General features: G+C 39.1%; 1 protein-coding gene across 3 annotated transcripts; it reads right to left on the bottom strand.

Moving 5' to 3' along the window:
* Positions 1-977: 977 nt before the first annotated feature.
* Lamtor3 (late endosomal/lysosomal adaptor, MAPK and MTOR activator 3) lies at positions 978-20,911 on the bottom strand. 3 transcript variants are annotated; one of them, XM_013505384.1, is made up of 8 exons: positions 20,752-20,911; positions 20,572-20,604; positions 19,834-19,868; positions 15,925-15,951; positions 5,725-5,783; positions 4,696-4,829; positions 2,985-3,048; positions 978-1,787 (listed from the first exon to the last, which is right to left on the bottom strand). In XM_013505384.1, the coding sequence occupies exons 2-8, from the start codon at positions 20,578-20,580 to the stop codon at positions 1,714-1,716; spliced, it is 402 nt and encodes a 133-aa protein (XP_013360838.1). In that variant the 5' UTR covers positions 20,581-20,604; positions 20,752-20,911; the 3' UTR covers positions 978-1,713. The 3 variants fall into 3 exon arrangements, with proteins under 3 accessions (XP_013360838.1, XP_005406323.1, XP_013360839.1); XM_005406266.2 differs by lacking the exon at positions 15,925-15,951 and having other exon boundaries at positions 20,752-20,910; XM_013505385.1 differs by lacking the exons at positions 15,925-15,951; positions 19,834-19,868; positions 20,572-20,604; positions 20,752-20,911 and adding an exon at positions 19,982-20,004.
* Between the last annotated feature and the right edge of the window lie 975 nt (positions 20,912-21,886).

Raw genomic sequence — 21,886 nt, 5'->3', positions numbered from 1 at the left:
GTTGTATTTAAGGGGTATAACAATTTATTAGAATAAATTATACTACCACTATCAGATAGTCCTTCCCCATTAACTTAAGCTGTCATCCTTATGTTGTATTTCATTTGTATGACCTAGAAGAGTCAGTTTCTGGGTTGTACACATGGTTTTATACTACCTTCTACAGTTTTTAGCAACTTTTATGTATGCCAATTTTTCCAGATGGACTGTAGAATAATTTATTTTGCCCCTCAGATCAAAACAGAATAGTACCAATACTGGAAATGCAAAGATTATTTATCTCTGATTATTATAGTTTTTTTCTGCATTTTTAGACACATAATTATTACCTGCAAATAAAAATAGGGCCACTTCATTTGTAGGAGACCTTGTTTCACATATCATTTCACTGGAAAAGATTTCATGGCCATTAAGTAATAATTTAGATAACAAGAATCCCGTATTTTACAGGAATGTCTAGTATTTCATTAGGTCACAGCAATTAGCTGTGTACAGCACTCTGCAGGTAAATCGCTCTTTGCTTCCCATGCAGCTTTGTTCTCATGAGGTTCAGGGCCCCTGCTGTGACTCTACAGGACCTGCCTGTACAGCTTCCTCACAGCACTGTCACTGAGCGGGGCTTCTCAGTACTGCACAGTGGTGGCCCTGGTGACTGACAGGCCCAGGTGTTCAATGCCTATGTACTGACTTACATGAATGACAAGATGTCAAAGAATTAAGGAGAAAAGGACGACGTGAGTGATGGGCAGCATTCCTGAATCTACAAAGGCACGCTCAAGAACTGAGGTATTTCTGTCATGGATGAGGTTCATTTTCTGCGAGACAGTAATAGGCAAAAAAAATCTCCAACCGAAACCAGTACCCAGAAGAAACATCCTCAGTGACTCATGGGGTGGAAACAGCAGTTCACTTAATTATGTTCTTCATAAGCTTTTGGAACAAATGTGGGTAAAAAAAGACTTACATATTGCTCAAACTGTATTTTTAAAAAATTACTTTATTCATACTCATGTATGAAAAAAATGGCTATACTATCATGTTTACATACATCCTTATATTGGAAACAATTCAGTTTAAAATCATATTTAAATTTTATAAAGAACACATAAACATTAAAACACTGATTGGTTATAGAAAGCAGAATAGGAAGAAAAAACATATGGTATAATTTTTCTTTTATTAAAGAGCAGCATCCTCTGAGAACCAAATCAATTAGTAATATTCACCCACATTGCCAAATAATATGTACAAAGGAAAGTTAGTGATTGTACTGATTTTATTACTTTTACTAAGCCTTACACTCAATTTAAAGAAATAAAGCATAATCTGAAGAAAAAGATGCCCTCATTTGTTCCTGACACGCAAAGGCCCAGGAGTGCTGTACAAGGCGAGCACGGCGCCTCGCCTGGATTATGTGCTGCTGTGATTCAGACCCACGAGGAGGCTCTCACCCTAACCTGGACACCAGACTAACTCCATGGGAGCTGTGTAGACAGAACCACTTCTGTGGTTGCCTCTGATCTCACTAAACAAGAAAAGAGCTTATACAAGAAAATGCAACCATCTGTCTGTAGGTTCTTTCTTTAGTAGGAGGTGGAAAGAGGGCCCTTTTTTGAGTACCTGGATAAAAGGATGACTGTGGTCTAAAGATTGCTGGATTGATACTGTGTTGTTACAATGAGAACAAGGTGCACACTGAAACCACAGTTAAGATTAAGAAACTTCCACAACTTTTATCAGTTCTTCAAATAATGGAGCAAGTTCCTTTTCTAAGCTGACAATCAGTCCTAAAACAAAAAGATTTAAAAAATTATATTGTTAGAAAAATATTCTTAAATTTTATTAACTTAAATTCACTTTTGATAACAAAAAATTCACTCTTGTCTAAAATCTAGTTACTAAAAAGTAAACGATAACTAAAACTAAATACCATAATTCTGAATAAAGTAACCAAAAATTCCATTTGCACTACTGTGATACTGAAATTGAAGCTTAGAACACTTAAAATATTGACATCATACTATCCCACACAGCAAAATGTTTTTGAATAGCACATTTTCATCATCAACTATTAAGCAGATGGATGAAAAAAATCTGTGTAGGTACATATAAAATGAATTATATGCATCATAGTTAGTCACTGAAATTTTAAAGGAAAAAAAACCCTTAATTTATACCTGGTTTCCAAATTTGCATTAACTCCAAATCATTCACATGATTTTCACAAAAGAAAGTACATTTTTTTCTTCCTGAACAAATTTGCACATTATATCAAAAGAGGTAAATAGGCTGCTTCAATATTGAGCAAAGGAAATTAGAAGTTTATTTTGTAAGTTTAATAAAACCAAAGAATAGCAGTGTATTTCACATGGAAAAAAAAATACTTTAAAGATGAATGGTATAATAGAAAACACATTCACATTGTTCAAACTGATGGTCAATAATGAATCTGAGAGACAAAAGCATTTAGAAATTATACATCTTGCTTCTTAGTTTACCAAAGGGAAGGTTAGGTGCCTTGGTGCTTATTTTCTGTTCACACAAATATCTTCCTCTGTTTTATGGAATATTAAAAGTATCTGTAGTCTCAAGGAAAAGCATTAAAATCTAAGTTTGTACATTATCACAATATATAAGAACTGATGATTTGGTATGTGATGACTGCTGACATAAAAACTGGCGTTTAGTACACTTAAAATACTGACATCAACTATCCCACAAGGCGAAGTATTTTTACATAGTATTTGAGAACTTCAAAATGTTTAGAAATAGAAGAGACCTAACAGATCATCAAATCTAAACCTCTCATCTAGGGGCTGGGGATTTAGCTCAGTGGCACAGCGCCTGCCTGGCAAGCACAAGGTCATGAGTTCCATTCCCGGTACCAGAAAAAAAACAAAACAAAAAAAAAATAAAATAAACCTCTCATCTATACTGCACAGATATGGTGATATAAAGAATTAAAAGTTGTAATTAAAACACACCTGTATTGGCATTACTGCTTGCTATGAAACTCACCACCAAAGGTAAACGATTGAACTGAACTACCTGCAAAGAAAGTAAGATCAAATACAATGATATACTGTGAAAAGGTAATATAACTCAACAGAAATATTTAATCTTTCAAAAATTTTTAAACGGTCAATGTTATTAGCATAACACCCTGGTATTACATCATGGAATATGAAGGAGCTAAGAGAAAAGGGCTTCATAAACAGACCTATCTTAGAGACAATAACACCACTTAGCCTGAAAGTCTTCAAGGTGGAAATATGTCTTCATCTTTTTATTTCTAAAGCCCATGTGTCCCATTACAGGTTCAATAAACAGTTGGCAATTCAATGGAAAATAGTGGAAATTTCTATGTCATTCAAGTACCATAATGTCGTTGCCCTTATCTGTGGTTTTGCTTTCTAAGGATTCAGTTACTCAAGCTCAATCATAGTTTAAAAATATTAACACAGAAAATTCCAGAAATAAACAATCCCTCAGTTTTAAATTGCTCACCAGTCTAATGACATGATGGGTTGCTAAGCTATGCTAGTCCACTCTGGACAGGATCACCCTCTGCCCAAGGACCCCCACACTATACAAGCTACCACCTACATTAGTCACCCACTAGCTGTTAAGTCACCCACTAACCACCCCACTTATCAGACAGACTGCCATACTACTGCAGTGTTTGGCTTTAATTAAGTGGCCCTTATTTTTCTTAATAATGGCCCAAAGCCAAGGAGTGATGCTGGCAATTTAGAATATGCCAAAGAAAAGCATACAGAGCTTCCTCTAGGTGAAAAGATAATAGTTCTCAATAAAAAAAGAAAAAGTCATATGCTAAGGTTGCTAAGATCTACAGCATGTCATCACTGTTTTCTTGTTTTATTTTGTTTTTTGAGACAGCATCTCACTTTGTAGTGTAGGCTGGCCTTGAACTATGTAGCCCAGGGTGGCCTTGAACTTGAGGCGACCCACCTGTATCAGCCTTCCAAGGGCTGACATTACAGGCATGTGCCACCATGTCCAGCCATCATTATTTCTTTCTATGCCTACTTCATACGTTAACCTTATCCTAAGTCTGTGCACATGAGCCTCACTGCTCTGCAGTTACAGATACCCTTGGTCCTTGGGCTGAGTCCCCCGTGGACAAAGGAGAGCTGCACAGTTTCCCCTTTGTAACTTCTCCTCTTGCTATCACTGCAATTTAAGTCATTTTAAATTTACATTATCTTTAATCACCTTTAAAACATGTAGCTTCAACCTCATTCATATTGATGAAATTCTCTTCCCACAGACAGTAACCTCACTCTTTACACAGGTACTTCAAACAAAATGAAAGGATGAGCAACTACGACAAATGTAAGTAACTTATGTGACTTTCATCTACCTATCACAACAACAAAAACTGTAGGCTGAGAAATCAGTTGGTTAGTCAACGGCACCATCTACTGGAGTTAACAGTGATATAATTTTTAAGATGTGTTTTATTTTTAAGTCTTTTAAATATTCCTCCATAGTACTTATTCCCTGGTATAACAATGTAAAGAACATTACTAGTTTTAACATAACCAATTTAAAAGCTAAGAACTTAAAAACTTTCATGCCCTTAAAAGCAAACACAGAATCCTAACACCAGGTCTTTTACATGAAACACAAAAAGCACAGCATCAGCAAACCATTTGATAACCATGGACCAACCTGGTAGGTATTGTAGTAACAGATGATGCTTTTATTTTTTGAAAGTCCCAGTTTGCTTCCTTGGTCTGTTGCCAGGGCAAAAGTAGACAAGAAGCCAGGCCTCAAAGCATGCTCCGGGGCATTGTCATTGGCCACTGGAAGAGAAAGTAAAAAATCCATAGTGGATATGGAGAGAGAATGTTTATGGCACCTTTTTAAAAAATAGAAACCTGGGGTTGGGGATATAGCTCAGTGGCACAGCACCTGCCTGGCAAGCACTAGGTCATGAGTTTGGTTCCCGGCACCAAAAAAAAAAAAAAGAAGAAACCCATAAAAAATTGATCATAAAAGTTAAGTTCAATACTAAAACCAAGCCACTAATCAGGTCTCATCAATTTACATGGGAAAATTGCTCTATCAGAAATTCAGTGATCGTAACTAAAGGAAGAAATGCTGGCTCTCACTTTTACTATTTTAATTATTTACACTGTCACCTTACTACTCAAGTACCACAAAAATGTAGCCAGCTGCAGGATAATTAATGTCTATAACAGTACTACTGTGCATGTTATGAAAGCAAAGATTCTTAGGTTTCTTCATTATTTTGTCCTAGGATGGGTCTCAGATAACCAGAATACTATTTACAAAAATATACTGATTAATCTGTATCTTAAGGTAGATATCAGGAATGTAAGATGACAGGCCAGGATGTGAGCAGCATTCCTACACAGCAGACATTCCACCATCCTGTTCTGCCCTGGAACCAGCCAAGCTTGGACCAAACCCTCACCCTAAATTGCAGGTGTCAGGAACTGTGTCTCAGCAATGGAAAGTGACTAATTCAGGGTGTTGTTCTAAAACCTACAGCAACACTGACTGAAACATATGTGCACACACATATAAATCATTCTGCTAACACAAATGAGGGTCTCTTGTCAATCTGCTCAAATAAGTTTTATGTATTTGCCTTCTGCATTACTCAGAAGTTAAAATACATACATTTTTAGTAAAAAGCAAACATGAGATTTGCATTTAAGTATGAAGCTTTACCTTTAATAACAGGTACTCCATCTCTATCGGATACAACAATAGCATGGAGCCCTTCAACACTGGAAAGAAGGAAAATTAAATATTATAAAAATTTCTTTTTCAAAATATATACCTGGAAATGATAATGATAATTCTTAAGGGTATTTCTGAAAAAACACTGAGTTCAATTTTTGATACCTTGTTCCCTGTTATGTTTGCCAACACTTCCAGAAATTCAATGTGAATTACTGACATCATTATAATTTTTACAAATTCATACAATTTTTGGTAAGCATCTAAAATAGCTTATTTTTCACTAAAACTGCTAATGTAGTATCAGTCCATGATATGCACAAGCAAAAAAGGTTATGAGCAGTGGTTAGTCACAAAAAGAGAATCTTTTCCCTTTCTCTCATTCTTTCCAGTACTGAGTGCCTTAACCTGGTACTGAATACATTATGAAATATCATAGGCAAAAACAAGCAGTCATTGACTTCTAGAAGCTCACAACTAAGCCAAGAGGTTCCTAATAAAATGTCATATTAACAACAGCTAAGACCTATGGCAAGCATCCCAGGGGATCCCCAGGGGACAGCAAAGCCCACACTCATGGCACAGAAGGTGCTGGTGACTGAGAAGGGTCGTTCAACTGAGATGGTACAGCACACGGTAACTGAAGAACAGAGACCATTCTAGGCTGACCCAACAGGGTGGAGAGAATGAAGGCCGCACTCAGCCCAGCCTACACAAGAGGCAGTAAGCAGAGGAGTCAAAGTCACAGCTCCAGAGTGGCTTGAGTTCCAGTCCAGCTCTGCTGCTTACACTACCTTTAGCCCACTGTAAAACCCTGGTAAACTTCAGTTTAACAATCTGAAAATGAGAATAATTGTACTTGTTCAGCTATTGTGAAATTTAATAAAATAACACTTGTAAAACATAAACTAGTACAGAGCTAACATTCAAAAAGATGACTAATTAATACAATGGTGTCAATTATGCATACTGACGATGATGTAATTTATCACTGCAGTTTAAGCATCTGGGAATTAGCAGTTAAGACAGACACGTTCTACAGCACAAAAGTAGTATGTTAAAAATCATAATGTGGAGACAGCACCAAACTTTCAACAAACAAAATCTTTTGAAACTATAACACAAAACCTACTGCCCTGTAACTATATTACAAAATCTGTAAAGTGCAACTCAGATATTTTTAATGCTCCAACTATAACCTAGAAGTACCCATTCCACTGTATTAGACTTAATGTTTTAAGTGAGGAATGAAATATACTCTCATTAACCTAAGTGAAATTATATTTTGCAAAATCCTATTCTAAAAAACTTTTAAGTCCAAATTTTTTATTGAAATTGAAATGAAAAAATGTTATAAACAAAATTAGCTGATTCCTCACATTATAAAAAAGAATGATGAAACAATTAGGTACAAAAGACTTACTATTTCATACTACTTTCCTACTGTCATTCAATCCTGAAATTACCTATTGTAGTGGTTGACTGATTATGTCAACTTGAGAAGTTTAGAAGCTTAACTAAATTGGCTCAGCAATTCTATACCTTAGGGTGTAGAGGAGTCACCCTAGGGTGGCTCATCACCTAGATGATATAAAAGGCAAATGAGGAAGGACAGAGGGGCTTCAATTCTTCCGAGGAGCTCGTCTTTGCCTTCAGCTTAGACGTTGTCTCCTGGCTTCCAGTGCACTCTTAGGCTTCTGCCTTGGATCCTACAGCCTTCTGTCTCAGACCCATAGGTCTCCTGATACAGACCTCCATGGAACACTGCAGTGAACTCCAGACCTTGGTCTGAATCCTTCAGTCTCAAGTGTGTAGACACTCTCTGCAAGCTTCCTCATCCAATTCTGTGGCTGACTGTCATAAGCCAATCTTGTAATTTATACGTTTGTGTTATATCTGTTTCTCTAGTAAAACCCTGACTGATACACAGATGAATTAAAATATATTCCAGAAAGTTAACAAAAGATTACTAAGTAAAATATATTCTTGTACATCAAGAACTTCGTTATAGGGGGCTGGTGATATAGCTCAGCAGCACAGGTGCCTGCCAGGCAAGCACAAGGTCCTGAGTTCTATTCCCAGTACCAAACCAAAAAAAAAAAAAAAAAAGAACTTCGTTATATAAGAAAGAATCCTACAGGTTACTGTACACATGATCACTTTGTGCAGTTATCAATATCACTTCAAATAGAAAGAGATTACAGCCCCAACTCTCTACAAAGGAAAGTGAACAATTAGAACAGACTCTGAAGACACAAAAAAGAGGAAGGTCTTCATGACCTAGAGGGACTTCTTGAAAGTTATTTTGTTAAGGGAAAAAATAAGCAGTTTTGAACAGAATATGCAGAAACAGGTGATGTAACAAAACATGTAACTGAGTCTGCATGTATAAGCACACTCATGTTTATGCTGGGCATATAAAAGCCTCTCTGGAGACAGCACTGCCTCTGGCAGGTAACTGTAACAGAGGGCATGACCAGAAGATGACTCTGGCATCTGCTGACTTTTGCACCTTGAGTGTTGCGGATAATGGTTACATCACCTACCCAAAACACAAGCAAATTAACAACAGAAAGAGCCCTGCAGAATTGTTAGGAATGTATGCCTCCAATGGAGCTTGTTTTTTTTTTCTAAATTCCACAGTAACTAAATAGTAACTAATGCACCAAAGGAGAGGTAGAAATAAAAGGATTTTCTTCTGAAGAGACTGTAAATTCAGACACAGAAGTCCTCCAAAGTAGAATAATTACACCCTTTACCCACTTTCAGAAACCAGGTCACAAATATAAAAGTTCTGTTCAATTTTATTCACAGTAGACAAAGGTAATATAAAAAAATTTTACTGTAAAATAAAAATAATGGATTAATTAGCATACTGTATTTTTATATATAAATTATATGAAATATTCTACAAAACTTTAAGGCCTTCTAAAATAACCACTTTTAGTCTAAAAAACAAATGTACCATGAGTAATCATAGATATCCTCATCCTGGGACTGGGTGCAACAAGGTGGTGGAACTATGGAGGACATGCTCAGCACCACAGAGCCAGGGTTCAACCTCTAGGACCCAGCAGGCCTAACCCGAAGACACCATAATTAGCTTTTTTATAAATCATGAAATATTTGCTTTTTCATGCACTATGAAATATTTGGTTATTTTAAAATGTAAAACCAGGCATGGTGCACACACCTGTAATCCCAACACTTGGGAGGCTAAGGCAGGAGAATCAGGGCAAGTTTGAGGCCTGCCTGGGCTACAGGTAAGTTTAAGGCATATCTGCACTACACAGGAAGATGGTCTCAAAACAAATAAACACACCAATCTCAAAATCAAAACATAAAAAGCTGAGATTATTAAAGCCTGAGGCCTCTCTTATTCACTAGTTTTTAAAATGCAAACACAAAAATCTTTAACAGAAAAATTTTAAAAAGATACTTTCTGTTAGTATCTGTCTGGCTTGGTTGTTGAGAGGCTAGGATGCCTGTATCCACCTATACATCGAGCAATAAATCAGAAGCAAATCAGGTTGCTAGGCAGAAGGGTGTCACATGACATCAACCTGCTGAATGTATAAATTCACTGTGGTTGGTCATTGAGCAGTTCCTTTTCTCCCATCCAGAGAGGGCTCCACCTGACCTCAGCTTTCTGTTTTATGACTCTTGTCTTTATTTCTTCAGCTTCCACCACTCTTCCCCCTGAGAATTTTGAGAGCTGTGCTGGACACAGCATCTTGCCATTATGGAAAGATTTCTACTGTGTTTTCCACATACTTTAAATTGAATGCATCTCTTTGACGAGCACTACTAGTGATAATTCCCTTTGTTTAAAAGATTAAAGATGTCAGAATTCAAAGAATTAGGTATTTACTTTTCAGCTATTCTGAACACCACTAGAGTTATGCAGTAATACAATGAACACATTCTGAGTTATTCTTGAACTATTTTACAGGTAAGATGATACAATGGTGAACAGCAGAAACACCCTCTCTGAAATCTGCTGTCCAGACAGCGGAATACAGCCATGTAAAGAGAAAAAGGAAAGAAATGGTTCCCCAGGACACAGTAAGGAGCTGAAGCCTGAATTGAAGTCCACAGAGAGAGCAAAGAGAGAGACTTCAACACAGAAGGAGGTACCATGTGGCACTTTCTCCCTGAGCCTTGACTCTGCATGGGAGGGGCAGCTCTAACCTGCAGACACATGGTAATTACTGGCGACCCCAGAGGCCTCCATAGAGAAACATACCAGTGGAATGGAGCAGTGGACTACAGTGACTCCAAGTTGGCCAGTAGCCAACTTGGAGAGGGGCCAACTGAGTACAGAACTCAGAGCAGCTACAGACTGGCTCCTCGTGTTGGGATGAGACAGAACTGAGTTCAAGTCAGCAGGAGGCCAAGGAGCCGAGTTCATGCAGCAGGGTTTTGAGTTTAAGCCAGCAGGAGGCACACAGACTGCTAGTGCTGTAGGCTGAATCAGGATCCAGCCTCACACTCAGAAACTAGGCTGGACTTCAGTAGAATTAAAGGTACAGGCTTCCTAGGATTATCCATGTATTAATTACTTTTCTCTCCTTGCTGGGACAATATACTCGACACCCAAACTTTAAAGGGGGAAAGGTTTATTTAGCTCACAGTTTGTAGAGGTTTCAGTCCACAGTCAGCTGGCTCCAAAACAGGGAGGCATGGCACAAGGGTCACAGATCATGGCAGCAGAAGACAACAAAAGTAGCAAGAACAAAAGGGAGGAAGCAAGCCTCTTTTCCTCCCTTAGAGTGTATGCAGGCTACCTGCCCTAGGGAGGGGGTAGCACTCACACTTCCAATCCTAGCAACAGACAATGAACCAATCACGAACTCTAGATTCAGCTGCCTCTGAAAGGTCCACCCCTCAGGACCACATGAGGCTTTGGGGGGACATCCAGGCACTATGGCTATCTTGCTGGAATTAAGTAACAAGGACCTGGGCTCAGTCTGCCCACTCAGTCTACCAATGACAGCAGAGACATCCTGTTAAGCAGACATTTTTCTTCTTTATTTTATTTTGTTTTCTTTTTCTCTTGATTATCTGTTCTTTTGTTACATAAGGATAAACATTATTTCCCATCCTTTTATTGTTATTCAGTTATTTTTATTCTTCCATTTCCCTCTAGTCTTCCTCACAAATTTCCTGAAGTTTTGAGTAATCATCCTTTGTCCTCCAGTCTTGCTTCTGATCTCTTCCACAATTTCTCTATTTTTTTTAAAATTTCTTTTAAATTTTCTTCCCTAAGGGTAAAATCACAATACTGACAGCATACTTACTACATAAAATTTTCTGGTTTGCTTTAGATTTTCTTACATAAAACCATAATGACACAACATAAAGATAGCATCTCAGATACAGAAGACAGGATTGTAGTTATTGATCACGAAAATTTCCTAAAAATAGCAAGGAACCATGACGAATCAATCCAGCAGCTTCTAGATCATGCAAAGCAGAACAATGTAAGACTGATCAGAGTCAATGAAAATGCAGGAGATAGTGCATATGACAAAAAAATCTGTTCACAAGCATCACGGCAAACACTTCCTTGGCAGGAAAAAAAATTTGACATACAGAGTACAACTCCATAATCTCCAAAAGAATGAATCCACCAAGCAAGGCAAACAAACAGAGAGGAGAGAAAAGCAACCAACAGGAAAATAACATGACAAGATAATTCAATACATATCAGTTACAACCACCAATGTTAATAGTTTCAATTCACCAATCAAAAGAAACAGACTAGCAAAATGGATCAAGAAGCAAGACCCAACAATGTGCTGCACACAAGAAACATTTAATTCAAAATGAAATTCATGGACTGAAAGTCAAAGGATGGAAAACAATACTCCATGTGACAGGAACCTGAAAAAAGCAAAGCTAGCTATTCTATTTTCAGACAAAGTGGACTTCAAGCAAAGACTGTTTCAGAGAGAAAAAGAAGGTCATTATATTGTTGTAAAGGAAACAATCCAAGATGAAGAGATAACAATCATAAATATACATGCACCACATACCAGGGCTCCCAACTACATAAAGCAAGTATTAACAGACTTGAAAAGTCAAATAAATACTAATACAATTGTAATGGGGGACCTTAATACCCCACCACAACAAACAAGACATATCAACTAGATAAAAAAATTAATGAAGAAACATCAGAACTGAACTAAACTTTTGAACAAATGGACTTAGTAGATGTTTATAGGGTTTTCCATCCCATACATCAGAATACACATTCTTCTTAGCTGCACACAGGACATTCTTCAAAATAGACCATATACTAGCCCACAGAACATGCTTAAGTAAATGCAAGGGAACTGAAATTATCCCATGCGTATTATCAGACCATAGTGCAACAAAATTGGAAATCAATGGCAAAAGAAACCACAAAAACTTCATAAACACATGGAAATTAAATAACACTCTCCTGAACATCCAATGGATCACAGGTGAAATTAAAGAAGAAATTAGTTTCTACAATTAAACAGTAATACCAATACAACATAGCGGGGAACTTATGGGATGCAATGAAAGCAGTCCTACGTGGGAAATTTATAGTGGTGAACTCCCACATCAGAAAAACAGACTGAACTCAAATAAACAACCTCATTTTGAACCTCAAGCTTCCAGAAAAGAGCAAGTCAAGCCCAAATCTTGCACATGGGAGGAACTTATAAAATCAGAGCACAGATACATGCAGTGTAGACTAAGAAAACAAGACAAAGAATCAACGAATCAGAGTTGGTTCTTTGAAAGTTTAAAAAAAAAAATCTCAAGTCTTTAGCCAACCTTAGCTAAAAAGGAAAGAAAAGACTCAAATCCATGGAATCAGTAGCATAGGGCCAGTGGTGAAATGGGTAACGCATCTGACTACGGATCAGGAGATTCAAGAATGAAAAGGGTGAAAACAATAGATCCTGCAAAAATCCAGAACTTGATCAATACCTACTTTAAGAATTTGTGTTCTGGGGGCTGGGGGTTTAGCTCAGCGGCACAGCACCTTCCTGGCAAGTGTAAGGTCATGAGTTCGATTCCCGGTACCGGGAAAAAAACAAAACAAAAACCAAAAGAATTTGTGTTCTATTAAGATAGAAAACACAGAAAGGACAGATTACTAGAAATATATTAATTACCAAAGCTGAATTCAAAAGATATAAAAATCCTTAAAAATATACTAACAGTTGCATACAGTGGCACACACCTGAAATCCCAGACTGTGGAGGCTAAGGCATAAGGATCACTGTGAGTTCAAAGCCAGAACTACATACTGAAATTCTGTCTCAAAAAACAAACAAACAAGCCCCCCGCCAAAAAAACTACCAAAAAGCCCAGCCCCTGACAAATTCACTGCTCAATTATACATGAAACTTAGAAGATCTAATGCAGCTATTTCTCAAACTCTTTAATGAAATTGAAAGGGAAGCAACACTCCCAAAATCATTCCTTGAAATAAGCATTATCCTGACACCAAAACCAGGAAAGGAGCCAATCAAAAAAGAGAACTACAGGCCAATCTCCCTAACGAACACAGACACAAAAATCCTCAGTAACATACTGGCAAACAATGCAGCAAATCATCAAGAAGATTATATACCATGACTAAGAAGAATTCATCCCAGGGAGGCAGGGATGGTTGAACATATGCAAATCAATAAATGTAATATACCATATCAACAGAGCCAAAGACTAAAACCATATGAGTATCTCAATAGGTGCAGAAAAAGCATTAGACGAAGTCCAACACCCATTCATGATAAAAATCCTACAGAAAATTGGAATAGAGGGTCTTTATCTCAATCTAATAAAAGCCACCTATGACAAACCAACAGCTAATATCATACTAAATGGACAAAAACAAAAAGTTTTTACTCTAAAATCAGGAACATGACAAAGATGTCCACTGTCACCACTCTTAATCAATACAGTTCAGGAAACAGCCAGAATAATTAGAAAAGAGAACGAAACAAAAGGAACAAGGATAGAAAAGGAAGAAGTTAAATTGTATTTGCTGACAACATGATATTCTATACAGAAGACCCCAAAAACTTCACCAAAAGACTTCTAGATTTATTAACCAAATTAAGTAGTGTAGCTGGATACAAAGTTAATATTCACACTGGAGCAGCTGAGGCAGGAGGATCGCTGTGAGTTCGAGGCCAGCCTTGGCTACAAAGTAAGTGCAAGTCCAGTAGGAAGTACACAGCAAAACCCTGTCTCAAAAAGACAAAAACAAAACAAAACAAAACAAAATAAAAAACAAACAAAAACAAAGTCAATATTCAAAAATCAAAGCCGGGCATGGTGGCTCAAGCCTGTAATCCCAGCACTTGGGAGGCTGAGAGGCAAGAGGATCGTTGCGAGTTTGAGGTCAGCCTGGGCTAAAAAAGTGAGCTCAAGGTAGGCCTGAACTGCATAGCAAGACCCTGTCTCAAAAAGACAGAATAAAATAAATAAAATAAAATAAAATAAAAATCAGTAACATTCCTGTACAAACAGAGGGAAAAAACACCTTCCACAATAGCATCCAAAAAAAAAAAACCAAAAGAAATACTTAGGAACCAATCTAACAAAGCAAGTAAAAGATCTATGTATTGAAAATTACAATACTCTGAAAAAGGAGATGGAAGAGTATATCAGAAAATGGAAAGATATTCCTTGCTCTTGGGTAGGAAGAACCAACATAATAAAAATGGCCATACTCCCAAAATTGTTATACAGACTTAATGCAATACTGATCAAAATATCATTAGTATACTTTGCTCAAAAATCAATAGTACTCCTGTACACAAATAACTCACTAAGAGAGAAATTAGAGCAACTACACCTTTCACATTAGCATCCAAAAAAATGAAATACCTAGGAATAAATCTAAGGAAGTAAAAAAACTTTTACAATGAAAACTGCAGTACTCTGAAAAAGGAGATTGAAAAGGCTATCAGAAAATGGAACGATATCCCTTATTCTTGGGTAGGAAGAACCAATATAGTGAAAATGACCATACTTCCAAAATTACTATACAGATTTAATGCAATCCCAATCAAAATACCAATAGTGTAATCTCACATAATTAAAGAAAAAAACCAGAAGAGACCTAAAATAGCAAAATCAATCCTAGGCAACAAAGGCAAGGCAGGGGGTATCACAATCCCTGACTTGAAAGTATTTTACAAAGCTACTGTGATTTAAAAAAGAAAAAAACAACAGCATGGTGCTAGCAAAAACAGACCTGAGGATCATGGGAACATATTAGAAGATCAAGAAACAACTATAAACACACTCAACTACTGTGGTGGATTGACAACTGGTGGTCAACTTATAACCCCTTCCAGCTGAACTGAGTAAGTGTGCTGGTGCTGGGTGTAGGAGGTCCACCTGAAGATTGTGTCCAGCAGCCTAGGACACAGAACTGGAGAAGAAGTTAGGCTGTTGGGAGCTGGTAGGAGCTGTAGGGAGGGAGCTGTTGGTTCCTCTGGAGGAGCTTGTCATGCTGGCTCTCCTGATGAGCTTGGCTGTTTTCATCCTCCAAGGAGCTTGGGACCTTGCTGGCACTAAGAATAGCTTCGGTTCACCTTGGGGAAGCTCTAGTCCTTACTTTGAGCATCACTTCCTGTCTCCAGAGGGGAAGATGGAGAAGCCTGCTGCACTGGCTTTCTTGCTTTCCTAACAGGAACTCAGCTGTGTTCGCCACTGGAGGAGCTCAGGCCCTCACTGTTGCTGAAGACGGTTGTGGTACTTTTCAGAGGAGCTCTAATTCTTTCTTTGCATGTCACTTCCTGCTCCACTGTAGATCCATCAGCCTGCTAGCACAGATCCTTCATCCAGCTGGCACAGACTTCCTAGATTCTACCACTGACCTTTGGGCCTTCCCAGTGCAGATCCATAAAATGGGCCTGCATGAGATATTGTTACGGGCTCCAGACCTCCAGTTGTACTTGTGCAAGGCACTGTTATAAGGTCTAGGTCTTCAGCTGGACTTATGTACGACATTTCCGTGGGATCCAGGCCCTCGGCTACTTTCCTTGGTCTTAGTGTATGGACAGATTTCCTGCACTCTTTTGTATATCATTCTTTGGGCGACTATTATAAATAATCTTATAAAATATGTGTCCTGTATTATACTGTTCCCCTTGCAAAATATCCCCCAAACCAACACAATTACCTTACCTTTCACAAAGGAACCAAACACCTTCACTGAAAGAAAAATAGCCTCTTTAATAAATGGTGCAGGAAAAACTGGCCAAAGAGTACACTAGAGCCATATCTCTCACTATGCACTAAACTAAACTTGAAATAGACAGACGATCTAAATTATTAAAACACAGCCAGGGATGTAGCTCAGCGGCACAAGTGCCTGGCTGGCAAGCACAAGGTCCTGAGTTTGATTTCCGGTACCAAAAAAACACAACAAAACTAAATTAGTAAAACAGAAGTCCTAAATCTGCTGTAAGATACAGTAAGTAGAACTCTTGAAGACATTGGCATAGGCAAAAACTTTATGTATGAACAAAACCCAAGTTGCACAGCAAATATCACAAAGAATCAACAACTGGGACCTTGTATTTTTAAAAAAACTATCTATAGAGTAGAGACAACCCCAGTGTGGGAAAATTTTTTGCCAGCAATTCTTCAAAGGACTACTATCTAGAATATATAAAGAACTTAAAAAAAAAAATCAGACCCTTCAAATTTAAAGACCCAAACCATAAATGGGTATCTGAAATGAACAGACATTTCTCAGATGAAGAAGTAAAAATGGAGCTGGGCATGCTGGTACATGCCTGTAATTCCAGCACTCAGGAGGCTGAGGCAGGAGGATCGTTGCAAGTTCGAGACCAGCCTGGGCTACAAAGTGAGCTCAAGACCAGTTTGAACTGCATAGTGAGACCCTGTCTCAAAAAAAAAGAAACAAAAAAAGAAATAAAAACGGCAAGGAAACATACGAAAAAATGTTCAACAGCACTGGTCATTCAAGAAATGCAAATCATAACAATGCTTAGATCCTACCTCATTCCAGAAAGGATGGCTGTTACCAAGAAATCAACCAATAACAAATGTGGGTGGGGCTGTGGAGAAACAAGATCTCTTCTGCACTGTTAGTGGGAGGGTAGACTGGAGCAACCACTGTGCAAATCATCAAAAATCTAAAACCCTAAAACTATAGGTTAAAAAAATCTAAAACTAGAGGTTCCATTTCACTCAGCTATTCCCTTTTTGATATCTTCCCAAAAGCATTAAAAAAAAAAATCACACCGCAGTCATATATGCATACCCACGTTTATAGCAGTCCAGTTTGTACATAGCTAAATCTTGGAAACATTCTCAAATGTCCATCAACTAATGAATGAAGACATGGGTTTTTTTAAAATGCAATGGAGCACTACTCTGCCACCAAGAAGGATAAGCTTGAGATATATGTAGCTAAATGGATAAACTGGACGTGCATGTTTAAATATCACATCGTTTCTCTGGTGTGAGAAAATGAAAGTGTAAATATGAACCAAAACGTATAGTAATAGATATGGGGAAATGGGAAGAAAATGTTCAAATAAGAATGGGAACACAGGAAGGGGCAGGGGGAAAGGAAGAAAGAAGAAGAAAAAAGAATAAAAAGAAAAAAATGGAAACAAAGCTTTTGTAAATAAGGAGGCGAAGAGTGGTTGAAAGGGAAAGGAATAGGGAAAAAAACAGCAGCATGATATATCATATACAGGTTGAAATTTCCTATGATGAATGTTACCATTAGGTATATCTAGAATGTACCCCCCAAGCCTGTAATCCCAGCACTTGGGAGGCTGAGACAGGAGGATCTCTGCGAGTCTGAGGCCAGCATGGGTTACAAAGTGAGTTCAAGGCCAGCCTGAACTGCACAGTGAGATCCTGTCTCAAAATGACAAAAATAAATAAAAAGTACCCCCCAAAAAAGTACTAAAAAAAAAAAAAGAAAAAAAAAAAGGAGTCTTTGCTTGTCACTTGCTGCCTTCTGCCTTCCCTAATTGGCCGTGGATCGTTACTCCTTTGCTATGCCCTTCACCCATGCCACTGTGCCTTGGAGCCAGCCAACTATGAAGTGAAACTTCTACAACCTATGAGCTATTAAACCTTCCCTGCTTAAAACAAAACAATTTTACATAGTTTCACTTATCCAGTATCACACAGCATGACTTTCAGAGTACACCAATTTATCAAAGCAAGACCTTCACCAGCTGAAATAATTCTTTTACTAATAATCATACACCATGTAATTTGAATTAATTACTGCTTTATTTACTTATTAAATCTTCAGGGGAATGTGAGCATCTTAATGGTGGCTTTACAACTTGAGAACATTAAATACAACTTTTTTGTTGTTCCTTCAGCAAGAGATGGTAACAGTTAAAACAAGATTATAAACTAATAGCACTTCTAGGTGGATACACTAGGTTTAGTAAAGTGATTTTAGTGAATAATCTTTGAGGTCCTACGTAGAATATGTGAAACTCTAGTTTCACAACCCAGAAGTGCTCAGGTGATAGTGACTCCCCTGTCGTAAGTGAACAAAGTGGCTGTGATGAAAATATCCCAGAGAAGGTGACACTGATAAAAAAAATCTCAAATCAAAGGAAATCTCAGATACTTCCCAGCACTGGAAAATGTGAAGGATTAAAATGTGGAAAGCTGATCCCAATTCAGAATGGATTATGACAATTCAGCAAGGTGTATGAAAACGACCTGCTCCTTATACTAAGTTATATGGAGAAAGCAGTTAAACACTGTTCAAACTACTCTTGGTAAGTTTTTTTTGCAAAGAAGTAAAACACTTTAATTCTCAGTTATTACTGATGTTTTAAATTAGCATAATAAGCAATCTCATTTTAATATTTGGTATCATTTCTCTAAATACTTGTAACTAACAATAAAAAGTCCTAATGTTCTAAAAAGAAAAACCAGAAAAATCACAAAATAATTATTTTTTTCTACTGATTTCTAAAATTTCTTTGCACAGTGCCAGCTTGTTTACTAACTGCTATAATCCTGTATTAGCATGCAACCATAGGATTTCCTGTACTGATAATCATTAGTTGGAACAGTATCAGTGACTTGTCTCTAATTTGCCAACAGAAGAGACTACAGATGAATTTAAGCATTTCATTAACATGAAGTGGTAAAAATTATTTAACACCTGAACACAAAAGAAAAATATAACAGATAAACTCAAAGCCAGAAAATAGTTACCAACTTGCAGTAAACTGTAATCAAATAGTTAAAGGCAAGAGAGAATAGGTCATGGCAAACAATTCAAAATAAAATCCAAACAAGTTTTGTTTCCTAAATATAAAACCTGACATCCAAAGCCTTTTGATTTCAGACTTGGCAGGTAAGAAAAAAGGATCTCGCCACATATTCTACTGTATGACCTCAAAGATTATTCACTTTATTCTAGAATGTGATAATGAATGGCTCCAGTCATATTCCTCTCTCATTCCCTAAACTCTCATGAATTCTGGTATAATTGTGAGTGTAGAAGAAGGCACTTGTTGAAGACCTCATTTTACATGAAATTAAATGCAAGTTTTATAATCTAAATATCTAAAAGGAAGTTTGTTAACCTTAATACAAGGGCTTAAGTTACATATAATGCTATACCGAATGGACAATGCATAGGCAAAAAGCCTTATGACTTTTCATGTATGAACTACTGTCTGAGCCTCTTGGGTTATGTAGACTGAGCAATTTGGTTTTAATAACAAAATAAAAGTAAAGCCAAGTTCTTAGGATTTTTCCCCTTAAAGTGACTATAAAAATTTCCAAGTATAATCCACCCAACTGGTATGACAGTTTATTTAATAGAACTCAAAAGTGGCAAGAAATCTGAGCTCTGGCCCCCAACACCTACTAAAAGTTAGTCACAGACTTGTTCAGGACTCAGGTCATCATCTGCAAACTCAAAGGACATCGCTAGTCATGATGAGGATTATGCTAACTACTTAAAGTGATAACAAACTGGCGTAATATTAGTCTAAAAAAAGGGGGAAGCAAAACATATCATAAAATTAACATGGCATGCAGAATTTATTCCACAGCATTAAATTTTACCTTGGTAACTTCTTATATAGGAACCGCTTTAAGTCCTGAAAAAGAACATTACAAAATAATATGCCTTGCACTGCTTTTGCAGACCTGTCCTTCCCACCTTTCAGGGACCTCAAGTCCTCACGCTGAACTTCTCTTGCTGGTGTCTTACCGCTGCATTTCTGATTTTGATGCCAGTCCTACAGCTGGAGCAAGGAAACCTCTCAGCTTCCACTTCACTGTCTACTGAGTAGGAATAGTCAGAGAGCTACCTGGTTCATTACTGTGCTTGGAAACGGGACACAGAAACACGTCTGTCCTCATATCCGACCTTCCGGGTCCTACTGCCGGAGGCGCGGTGCGCGCCGGGGAGGGTGCAGACCGCTCAGACCCACGGCCTCCCGCCTCGTCCCCGATCCTCTGCAAGCTCACTTCCCTAAGTCCCAGGCCCTCCGTAAGGATGAGGGTGCCGGGTCAGGCTTCACCTGGGGATGTCGCAGGTGGCACAGTGGCCAAGTACGCTCTCTCTACCCGGCGGGACCTAACGCCTGACATCCCGCACCTCCCGGTCCCGCCGCTCAAGCCCGCCGACCGTTCGCTCCCCGCCACCAGTCGAAGCCGTCTGCGGGAGCCCTCAGTTCGCCGCAATGACCCGGTGCCCTCGGCTTCTGTAGGGACCTGGACTCCACCCCGACGGCCCCCTGACGACCCCGCCGGGAACCCCTCCGCCGACAGCCCGTCCCCGGGGCTAGGGCAACTCACGTCCGCCATGGCGCGCAGCTCGGGCCTCGGCGCCTGCAACACAAAGCCGCCATGAGTGCGGGCCGGCCGCGCCCCGCCCAGCCACTATAGGTCGTGACCCGCCTGGAACACACAACCTCTCCCTCAGACTCACCACCCCATCGCCCGCGCCCGGACACCAGGAGAGGAGGCTCCTACTACCTGCCCTTCTCCGTTGTCCGACTGTCTCCCACGGCCCTCCAGCAACAGCTTCAAACACAGTTTACTCGGCCAGCGCCGTCACCTAACCAGCGACCGGATCTGCGCTTCCGGAAGCTCTTGCTAAACCCATGACAGGGAGTGAGAGGGACTTCCGGGGGACCGGGCGGAAAGAGCGAGCGCAGCTACCTGCTGCGCCTGCGCGTCCTGCCTCACGTTGCCCCGTCGTGACTGCCTCCTTCCAGTGCTTACTAGGCTCCGAGCCTCCTGCGCCTGCGTACCGCTCCTCCTACGCCTGCGCGCCGTTCCTTGTCGTGCCTGAGTGTCACCGGCGCAGTTTGCGTTGAGGGGGGATGTTTACTTCACTCTTTTCTTGCTAATGAAGATATTTGAGGCGGTTGTGTTTGATGGAACAGCACAAATCGGACTATCTGTAATCCGAACCCCCAGCCTAGAGTTTCCAACCTTTTCTGGTCTACGGATGTAGCTGCATAGGCGCAGGAGCTGCGTACACTGCCAGCCGCTGCTCAGCAAGTGCGGGCGTCAGCGCCTTTCTTCGCTAGGCCAGATGCGCACCTTGCGGTGTGAGGATTTCCAGTGCCGGTTTTGGTTGGTGCCTTGTTTGCGCATTCGAGGAGTGCCTACTGCTGGAGGGAGCAGGAGGACAACAGGGTTTGGCTTCTGGGAGTCCTCACCTTCACCGGGCCATTTTTGTTTGTCATGGAGCTTCTCTATGCATCCATCCTAGGATGTCCTGCAGTGTTGAGCCTTTAGGCTCTAGAGTCCAGGAGCAGTCGAAAATCCTTAGGGGGATGGATGGACTCACCTGAAGTTCATGGCTTTTGTTGCAGATTTCTTAAGAATCTTTGTTTGAACCAGTAAAATCTCTTGAAAGATGAGATCTGTGGAATCTTTACTCTGATCTTAGTTTCCAATCCCTAAAGAGTGCAAAAGGAACTAATTCTAATCCAAAACACTGAAGAATTATTTTCCTATGGCTATCTTTTGATAGGATGAAAATGTAAATTACAGCTTACTGCTTTTTTAGCATGTTCACGATGGGGGTCTAATTTATGTCTCGCTGCTGTGCAGCTTGAACCACCAGTGGTACATACATGACTGTCCCAGACATTACCAC

The sequence above is a fragment of the Chinchilla lanigera genome, unplaced genomic scaffold (assembly GCF_000276665.1).
Source record: "Chinchilla lanigera isolate Chin_1 unplaced genomic scaffold, ChiLan1.0 scaffold00095, whole genome shotgun sequence".
In the NCBI taxonomy this organism is placed as follows: domain Eukaryota; kingdom Metazoa; phylum Chordata; class Mammalia; order Rodentia; family Chinchillidae; genus Chinchilla; species Chinchilla lanigera.
This window is presented reverse-complemented; position numbering and strand designations above follow the sequence as displayed.